At 37.5% G+C, this 10,646-nt stretch overlaps 1 protein-coding gene and 1 pseudogene across 1 annotated transcript; both read right to left on the reverse strand.

Moving 5' to 3' along the window:
* Positions 1-1,935: 1,935 nt before the first annotated feature.
* Positions 1,936-2,875, reverse strand: LOC131395558 (olfactory receptor 5B3-like; annotated as a pseudogene).
* Positions 2,876-9,451: 6,576 nt separating this feature from the next.
* LOC131395559 (olfactory receptor 5B2-like) lies at positions 9,452-10,399 on the reverse strand. Its single transcript, XM_058527417.1, has one exon. It carries the CDS (start codon positions 10,394-10,396, stop codon positions 9,452-9,454), a length of 945 nt encoding a protein of 314 aa, XP_058383400.1. The 5' UTR covers positions 10,397-10,399.
* Between the last annotated feature and the right edge of the window lie 247 nt (positions 10,400-10,646).

The raw sequence follows: 10,646 nt of genomic DNA on the forward strand, positions 1-10,646 counted from the left end.
AGACAATTATTTAAAATAATAATTAGAAATGGTTCCAAGAGGAGAAACATTACCAGAAAGACCGAATAAATATTTGTGTTAAATGGTACCTACCTGCATGTACCACCATAAGAATCTTAGCACATTCAAGCGCAATCTTACAAATATTGAGATGCTGAAGTCTCTTATTTTATACAGATAACAAATTAGACATTGGCGTACATTCCTGTGGTCTGGTTTTGTATAGTACTGAATTCCCTGAGGATCAAAATTAAAAGCATAAAGATTGTGCATTATACTAGCATCTTGAATGCATATTGTCTTTATTCCTGACAGATACTTCCATGTTTATATTTATAGGGACATTTAGAATATTTTCAGTTAATTATAATTTGCATGTATGCAGTAATTTTCCAATGAGAAATGTTTTTAATTTTCCTCCATTTTTCCTGTACTCTGGCTCTTTTAATCTTTCAGAAATTGGAATGTGAACATATTGATTGTATAACATGACTCGGTCAAGACACAAAAATTAATTTATTTAAGGTGCTATATTTATGTATCTCTAGATAAAATGTATCAATGAAAAAGCAAATACTTTCATTTGAAAGTTTATCACTTTATGTTCAAATTAGGACTCCTAGAATGCTTATTCAACAAAATAAATAAATAATATTAAACAGAAATTGATGTTCTAATACTACATTTAATTACTTAAAGTGTTAACATAAAACTAGCCACATTCCATTATATATGACAAATTTCCCACTCCCACATATAAGCTCCCACGTGAGGCACATCATGCACTTCTGCTCATCGGCTCTTTTGTGCCCATGTTTTACCTGTATGTTTGTAATGACATGTGGTAGAGGAAAGGCCATGTGGAATGAGTGAATGAGTCAAATATCCTTTTTTTTTTTTTAATTCTTTGTTTATTGCAGTAACATTTGTTTATAACATTGTAAAAATTTCAGGTGTACATCATTGTGCTTCTATTTCTGCATAGATTACATCATGTTCACCACCAAAATACTAATTACAACCCATCACCACACACATGTACCGAATTATCCTTTTCACCCTCCTCCCTCCCCCCTTCCCCTCTGGTAACCACCAATCCAATCTCTGGCCCTATGTGTTTGTTTATTGTTGTTATTATCTACTACTTAATGAAGGAAATCATACGGTATTTGACCTTCTCCCTCTGACTTATTTCACTTTGCATTATACCCTCAATGTCCATCCATGTTGTCACAAATGGCTGGATTTCATCGTTTCTTATGGCTGAGTAGTATTCCATTGTGGATATATACCACAACTTCTTTATCCATTCGTCCCTTGATGGGCACTTAGGTTGCTTCCAAGTCTTGGCTATTGTGAATAACGCTGCAATGAACACAGGGGTGCATGCACCTTTACAAGTTGGTGTTTTCAACATCATTAACTATCAGGGAAATGCAAATCAAAACTACAATGAGATATCACCTCACGCCCGTCAGAATGGCTATAATTAACAAGACAGGAAACAACATGTGTTGGAGAGGATGTGGAGAGAAAGGAACTCTCATACACTGCTGGTGGGAGTGCAAACTGGTGCAGCCACCATGGAAAACAGTATGGAGATTCCTCAAAAAATCAAGGATAGAACTACCATATGATCCAGCTATTCCACTGCTGGGTATTTATCCAAAGAGTCAAATATCCTTAACAAGGATTTGACAAGCGGGACACAGGATGTCTTATGATTCACCTTAGCCATTCTCATGCAGGTGTTATATTTCTGGACATAGCATTTGCTTTTTGCTAGACAACAAACTTATGAAGAGGGAAGGGTGTCACTTCAGGATCTTAACTTCAGGAACTTAATTTCAGTGTGAGCCTTAAAACACGACTCAGTGCCTGGAGAAGATCTGAGAGAAATGAAACTAGGTTACTGCCAAACCTACGACATTAAAATCACAGATTGATATACAATTTTGCCTCCAAAAGAACCTTCATGAATGCCCTCTTGACCTCCTTGTTCCTCAGGCTGTAGATCACAGGGTTGAGCATGGGGATGATCATAGTATAGAACACGGATGCTGTTTTGTCTGTGTCCATGGAATGACTGGAGCTGGGCTGTGAGTACATGAAGATAATAGTTCCATAGAAGATGGAGGCTGCAGTGAGGTGGGAGGCCCAAGTGGATAACCTTCTGGTATCCCGCAGATAAGTGCATCTTTAAGATGGTGATAAATATGAATAGGTAGGATATCAAGATAACCAGGACAGCAAAAATGACATTGAAGCTGGCTACATAAACAAGAACCAGCTCACTCGCATGCCTATCAGAGCAAGACAGAGCCATGACTGCTGGAATATCACAGGAAAAGTGATGGACCACATTGGACATACAGAAAGAGAGATGGAAAGTGTCCCCAATGTGGATGGAAGCATTTAAGAAACCACAGACATAGCAGCCTGTAATCAGATGTGCACACAGACTTGTTGTCATGGTGGTGGTGTAATGTAGGGGTTTACGCACTGCTGCATAGCGACCATAGGCCGTTGATGCCAAGAACAAATTTTCCCTAGTGGCAAAGGCTGCAAAAAAGAACATCTGAGCAGCACATGCATTGTAAGATATGACCCTGTCTACTGTAATAAACCCCACCATGACCGTGAGAGTGACAGCTGAAGAGCGACACAAGTCTACCAGAGACAGGTTACAGAGAAAATAATACATGGGCGTGTGTAGATGAGAGTCAATGAAAATCAACAGGATCATCCCCAGATTTCCAACCACATTGATAAGACAAATGAGAGTAAACATTATAAAGAGGGGGATCTACAGTTCTGGGGCATTGGTTAGTCCTATGAGGATGAACTGTGTCACTTCTGTCCTGTTGTCCATCGGTGTTATTTGGGAATCGTGAGATGTCCTGTAGCAAGGTGAAATAAAGGACAAGTGTTAAGTTTAATAGAGATTGTAGTGAAATTGAAATGTTTATATTCCATGTGCATTATTTCATTGCAGCAATAATATATATTTCAAGATTGTCCATATCTAAAGCATGAGCTTAATCACAAAATTTAGTATATTAATTATCTATAGAGCTAAAAACTGTTGAATTGGAAGAATCCTTTTTTTTTTTTTGTGAGGAAGATCAGCCCTGAGCTAACATCCATGCTGATCCTCCTCTTTTTGCTGAGGAAGACTGGCCCTGAGCTAACATCCGTACCAATCTTCCTCCACTTTATGTGGGATGCCGCCACAGCATGGCCTGACAAGCTGTGCGTCGGTGCGCCCCCGGGATCCGAACCCAGGGCGCCAGCAGCGGAGAACGTGCACTTAACTGCTACACCATAGGTTAGCGTGAATCGGAAGAATCTTTATAGATCATATCCCCAGTTTTTAAATTTTTTATGTTTGTAATCTGAGATTTGGAAAATTGAATGACTTGTCCAAGATGACATGTTTGGGATGCTATGTCTCTGCCAATTCAGTTTTCCTATCCTAGTAAAAGCTTACACCACTATGTTGCTCATATGCCGGGACTGCACTAGACAATTTACATGTATATCCATCGATTCCTCTCAGCAATATTATGAGGTCAATTAGTTGTTACTTTCATTTAAATTGTGAGGTGCAAGATGTTGAGTAATTTATTCACGTTTACACTTTTATTACTGGCAAGCCAAGCTTGGGATCCAAGTAGAGTTTTTCCTAAGTAAAATGGTACTAGTTGAATTTAAATGTGTTGGGATAACTGGAGCAGTAGGGGCATATACAACCAGCAGAGGCAATTCTTAGGGGAAGAGATAACATCAGATACAGAGCTTGGGCTCTGAGATGAGGTGCATATCAACCCTACCATTTACTACCTAAGAATCAATTCTAACCTAACTACCCTGAATCTAATTTTCTCCATTTTCAAGATGAAGAGAGTAATGACGTCTAACTCAAAGTATTATTGTAAGAATTAAATGAGATAATGCATTAAAAATGAGTGAAATGTTGGGTGTTTAGCATAATCTGATTAATGTTAGCTATAATATTTTTAGGATGGAACGATGGTCTCTATGTTGGTTTGGAAAAGGTGGGTGGCAACATGCAGGGCTTTAGGTGTGAGTTTTGAAGTCTTGTAGCTCCTTCTTCCATTTGCTTTTTCTCACACCATAGGGTCATGAGATTTTCTGTGCTCTCCAGTAACTTGCACTCTGTCCTGCTCCACTCATACAATTGGTTGCTTTGGCCCTTCCATGTAGCCATTTTTTTTTCTTAATTTCTTCCTTGAAATTTATCTTTTAATTTGCATTGGAAGAGTCTCCTTATCTTAAACTCATTCTTTTTTTCATTACTGTCATCCCATATTTGAGTCACAGACATGGAGAGCGAAAGTTCCTAGTTTGCAGCTTGCCTTTGACCTGCAGATCTGTTTTTGTGGCAAACTCTGTGTTGTTAAATATTTTATATGAATCTGTTCTTGTGTAGGAACGGTATTTTATTATTTTTTAATTGAATCTGAGTCCTTTGGAAGGGCAGCCATCCAGTGCTATTATTTTCTGCCATCTTCCTCCTAAACTTTTGGCAACTTCACTTTACAAGCCTAGCCCATGAAGACTTTGTGTTTGCCCATCTTAACATACATAACCACTTTTAGCATATACTATGTGGTACCACCAGTGCTAAGAGATTTATATATAAAAAGGTGTGTGTGTGTGTGTGTGTGTGTGTGTGTGTGTGTGTAAGGCAGGTAGTATTCTTATTCTACCATTAACGACTTGAGGATATGTGAACTTATGTAATGCTCTACAATTACACAGCTAGTATGGAGATTTAAACCCATTTTTGCCCTAATCAGGAGCCTGTCACTGTCAACTTGTGTAGATATGCTAGAAATAATGAGGATGAAACTCTGGGGAAAATGTTAAAATAAAATTTGGATCTTGTTGCTTTACTTTGGTCCCTTTTATAGTTTAAAGAAGGGTCATTTCACTCTCTTGGGTTTTTTTTTTTTTCTTTACCTCCAGTAAGAGGCTAATATATAGCAAAAAAGATAAAATTACCACACAATCATAGCATCACCTATATTATTTTTTTATTAATCTTTTTTAGACGAGTAGCATGATGATGTTTCATAAGTATCATCTAACTTTCTACTGATGGAAGTTTTGACATTTACTCCCTGGCTTCAGTTTTTAAGGAAAATGTTCAAAATATCTTTTTCTGTGCTTAGTAAATCATAGTAGGTGTAGGTACCCCACTGCTTTTGCATGAATTACAGTTTTCACTAAAAGCATACATTGAATATAGAAGCTTACCTTGTTGCTTAAAACAAGTGACAGTCAATCCTGAATAGTGTGTTTGAAATAAAAAATTCAGCCACGGAATAATGCATAAATACTGTTAGGGAAGCTCTCTCAAATGGTGGTCAAAGATTCCAGAGTCTCTAATGCAGAGAACGATGGAGGAAAGAACATTAATATGGGTTCAAGTCCTGAATGTACCATGCATTCTTTCTGTGCCCTTGGAGAGGTCACTTACCTCCTCATGTGTAAAAAATAATAAAATTACCTCTTCCACGTAATCCACAGAATTCTATTTGCAAATAGTAAACAAGGAAATTCCTGTAAAACAACTTGGCAAGGTGAAGGGTTAACATTTTAAAGTCATTCAATATAATTTTTACCTTGGAATGTTTCCTTGACCATGGCTGCAGGCTTGTAGGAAATCTTAAGATCGAGAGAAGGTCTGTATGTGCAAACAACTATCGACATTCAGATGAATACTTGATGACCAAAGAGGCTAGGACCAAAGCCTGGCCCCTCTAAAATAAAGTCATCTGGAGTCATGTTGGATTTCAGAGGCTAAAGCGCAGGAACCCAGAGTGAATTATAGAGACATAGAGCTTTCAGGAGATGTCCACCATGAGAACATCTACAGCTTCTCTTCCCACTTTCCTAGGGAAGAAGTAATTAAACTGCCTGTGGGGATCAAGTTGGATATTTTGAATGTGCACATACATTTTTGTATTATTATTTCATTTTATTTTTAATTAATATATGAGTAACAAACAGTAATATGCACATTTTTAGTCTATGGTTCTAATAATTTGATCACTAATTTGTATGTATATTCTTGTAACCACTGCCACAATCACCTGTAATAAATTTCCCCAAGCTTCTTTCTCGTCAACCCTGTCTCTGACGCACTGGCCCTCATAACCACTAAACTATTTTTTCCACATAATTTTGCCTCTGTAAGAATGTCCTTATCTAGAATCCTAGAATATGTAGTCTTTGATTCTGGCATCTTTCACTTAGCGTAATTCAACTGAGGTCCATCCATATTGTTACATGGATCTATTGTGGAATTTTTTAATTGCAGAGTAGTATTCCGTAATATGAACTCTGTACATTATTTTATTCTTTCCTCAGTTGAGGATCTTGAGTGTTGTTTCCAATGTTTAGTGATTATAAATAAAGCTGATCTGAACACTGGCTAAAATTTTTATGTGATCATAGGTTTTTTTTCATTTGAGTAAATTTCTAGGAGCTGGATTGCTTGGTCATTTGGTGAATATACTCAATTGAATAGAAATTGCCAAACTGTTTATGGAAGTGGCTCTACTAGTTTGAATTCCCCGTAGCAAACACATTCTAATTTCTTCACATTTTTTCAGCACTTGGTACTTTAAATTTTTAAAATTAAATCTAATTTTTATTTATTTTCATTTCTGCTCCTTCTCAAATATGTCTCAATAAGTCTCTTCAGCAAAATATATATATTTTTTGTTGCACTTGCCTTACCACCACAGTTATGGCCTGGAAGTGATTTTTTTTTCCACTGAAGGAGAAATATTCATTCTTTCCTTTACACAGTTTCCGAAGAATCCACAGTCCCAATCAGAATTATTATGCCTTTCTCATTACAGGCATGTGTAGAGGTTACAAGTTTGTTCTGTATATTAAAGTGGCTTGGCCTCAAAATGGGTAAGTAATTTACCCTTATCAAACTTCAGGTTCTTATCTAGAAAGAGAGATATAATAATATCATGCCATCCTCATAAGATTGTTAAGATTATCAGATTACATATGTAAAAAGAGAGAACGATTTCTAGCACATAGCAGGTGTTCTCTAAGGTTAAATATCAATATTACACTGTTTATAAATGTTGATAAAGCGTTAGTCACAAAAATAGTGGTGTTCAAACATTCCATCTGCTTCTCCACATGTGACTGCCCATTATAGGTAGCCTGAGACATGTATTAATTGTAGACAATGGACTGTAGAAAGAATTGATATATGTCATATCTGGGTGGGTTGAAGCATACATATTACTCTCTTGTTATCTTTCTCCTGCCACAATGACTGAAGAATCTTCATGTTCAAACAGGTTCAGCTGTAGATGGTGAAGCCTTCATCAGCCTTGAGTGACCCCATAGAGGGAGCCTTTCACTTATGCAGACACCTGTGTGATGGATAGGTAGTGCATAAGTGAGAAATAATTCTGTAGGGGGCTGAAGAATGGTCCCAAAACATATCAGGTCCTAATCTCTTGTGTTTGTAAATATTACCAATGGCTTTACAATTGTAATTAAGTTAAGGGTATTAAGATGGGAGATTTACCTGGATTATTTTGTGGGCCTTAAATGTAATAATCAGTGTTCTTATAAGAGAGAGGCAGGAAAAATGGCAGATTAGTGTATTTCCAGAGCCCATTCCTCCATAAAAACACTGAAAAATCAAGCAAAATTTCTCAGAATCAACTCTGTTAGAACTCTAGAAAATAGTCAAGGGTTTACAAGTGAGTGCTGAATCAAGGTAGGCCTGTATGACTTCTGTGAGCAGGTAACATTAAACCAGCAATCTGGAAAGATTATGGGAGCATTCCAGACAGAGGACACAGCAAATCCAAAGCTCCTGAGACAAGGGCATGCATAGAGTTGTCCAGGAATAGCAAGAAATCAGTGTAAATGAAGTGGGTGAATGGATAGGAAAGTGATTAGACATGATATAGCTCAACTGAAGTATCAATGGTGGGACTAACATTTCAAAGCATTTCTGCTAAGAAAACAAAATAGCACTATTAATATCAGTGCACTATTATTCACATAATGTGAAGAGTTGGTAGTCATACGGTTAAGGTAAAAAATGTCTCAATGTTCTCCCCAATTTAGTCTAATGTGGCATTTATTATATTTTATCTATTTATTTATTTTATTGTGGTAACATTGGTTTATAACATTGTATAAACTCCAAGTGTACATCATTATATTTCTATTTCTGTGTGGATTACATCATGTTTACCGCCCAAAGACTAATTACAATCCACCGCCATACACATGTGCCTCATTACCCCTTTTGCCCTCCTCCCTCCCCCCTTCCCCTCTGGTAACCACCAATCCAATCTCTGTCTCTAGGTTTTTGTTGTTTTTATCTTTTACTTGTGAGTGAGATAATAAGGTATTTGACTTTCTCTCTCTGACTTATTTCACTTTGCATAATATCCTCAAGGTCCCTCCGTTTTGTCACAAATGGCCAGATTTCAGTGTGGGTTTTTTTTGTTGTTGAGGAGATTCGCCCTGAGCTAACATCCATGCCAATCTTCCTCTATTTTTCAGTATGTGGGCTGCTAGCACAGCACGGCCACTAACAGAGTGGTGTAGGTCCATGCCTGGGAACCGAACCCGGGCAGCCAAAGTGGAACATGCCAAACTTAAGCACTAGGCCACTGGGGATGGCCCATTCATTGTTTTTTATAATATGGCATTTATGTCTTAGAAATTGTAACGTGAACATGCTTTCTCTTACCAAGCCACTCAGAAACGACCGAAACATTAAGTTATTAAGATGCTGTACATCATTATACTTCTATTTCTGCATAGATTACATCACGTTTACCACCCAAATACTAACTACAACCCATCACCACACACTTGTGCAGAATTGTCCCTTTCGCCCTCCTCCCTCCCTCCTTCCCTTCTGGTAACCACCAATCCAATCTCTGTCTCTATGTGTTTTTTTGTTGCTGTTATTATTTACTACTTAATGAGGGAAATCATATGGTATTTGACCATCTCCCTCTGACTTATTTCACTTTGTATAATACCCTCAATGTCCATCCATGTTGTCACAAATGGCTGGATTTCATCGTTTCTTATGGTAATGATGTACACCTGAAACTTATACAATGTTATAAACGAATGTTACTGCAATAAACAAAAAATTAAAAAAAAAAGATGCTGTAGTGATTTATATCTGCATAAAATATGCCCCCAAACCACATATATTTTGTTAAATAAATTTTATTAAAGACAGTTATGATATTTTTCTGCATTTTGGATGATTGGACATGTTCCAAAACTAAAGAATTAAATAATATTAGATAAAATTTTATGTTCTACTATTCTACATGGCCATGAAAATTGAGTTATGACATGGAGTTGATCTAAGAGGAATGAAACAACTTTTGTGGATTCTACATCATTAAAAGACCAAACCTAGAGAATATTTTGCCTTCTCAACAAGCTTCTTGAATGCATTCTTGACCTCCTTGTTCCTCAGGCTATAGACCACAGGGTTGAGCATGGGGATGATCATACTATAGATCACAGATGCCGTTTTGTCTATGTCCATGGAATGACTGGAGCTGGGCTGTAAGTACATGAAGATAATAGTTCCATAGAAGATGGAGACTATAGTGAGGTGGGAGCCACAAGTGGATAAAGCTTTCTGATATCCTGCAGATGAGTGCATCTTTAGGATGGTGATAAATATGAATACGTAAGATATCAAGATAATGAGGAGAGCAAAAAAAACATTGAAGCTGGATACATAAACAAGAACCAGCTCACTAACATGTCTATCAGAGCAAGACAGAGCCATGACTGCTGGAATATCACAGAAAAAGTGGTGGACCACATTGGGCAGACAGAAAGAGAGACAGAATGTGTTTCCAATGTGGATGGAGGCATTTAGGAAACCACAGACATAGCAGCCTAGGATCAGACGCGCACACACACTTGTCATCATGGTGGTGGTGTACTGTAGGGGTTTACACACTGCTGCATAGCGATCATAGGCCATTAATGTCAAGAGATAATTTTCCACAGTGGCAAAGACTACAAAAAAGAACATCTGAATAGCACATGCATTGTAGGAGATGACCTTGTCTCCTGTAAGAAGCCCAGCCATCACATTTGGAGTGACTGTTGAGGAGTAACCAAAGTCCACCAGAGACAGGTTACTAAGGAAAAAGTACATAGGAGTGTGGAGACGAGAGTCCAGTAGAATCAACATGATCATCCCCAGGTTCCCAGCTAGAGTGATAAAGTAGATGTGGGTGAATATTACAAAGAGCGGAACCTGCAGTTCTGGGGCATTGGTTAGTCCTAGCAGCACAAATTCTTTCACCTCTGTGTTATTCTCCATGGATGTGATTTGAGAATCATGAGATGCTCTGTATCAAAAAGAAGTAAAGAAACATGTTGATAAACAAAAACCAGTTGCCCAGAAATGTGTAAGCATTATTTTATGATGGCAATGCTTTATTATTCAATATCATCCATTTCTAAAGCATGGACAACATGGCAGAATTTAGTGATACTTATCTGTACAGTAATAGACCTTTGAAGAGGAAGGGTCTTTATGGATCTCTTTGCCAACTTCTTGATTTTGTATA

This window comes from Diceros bicornis, chromosome 31 (genome assembly GCF_020826845.1).
Source record: "Diceros bicornis minor isolate mBicDic1 chromosome 31, mDicBic1.mat.cur, whole genome shotgun sequence".
NCBI classification, from domain to species: Eukaryota; Metazoa; Chordata; class Mammalia; order Perissodactyla; family Rhinocerotidae; genus Diceros; species Diceros bicornis.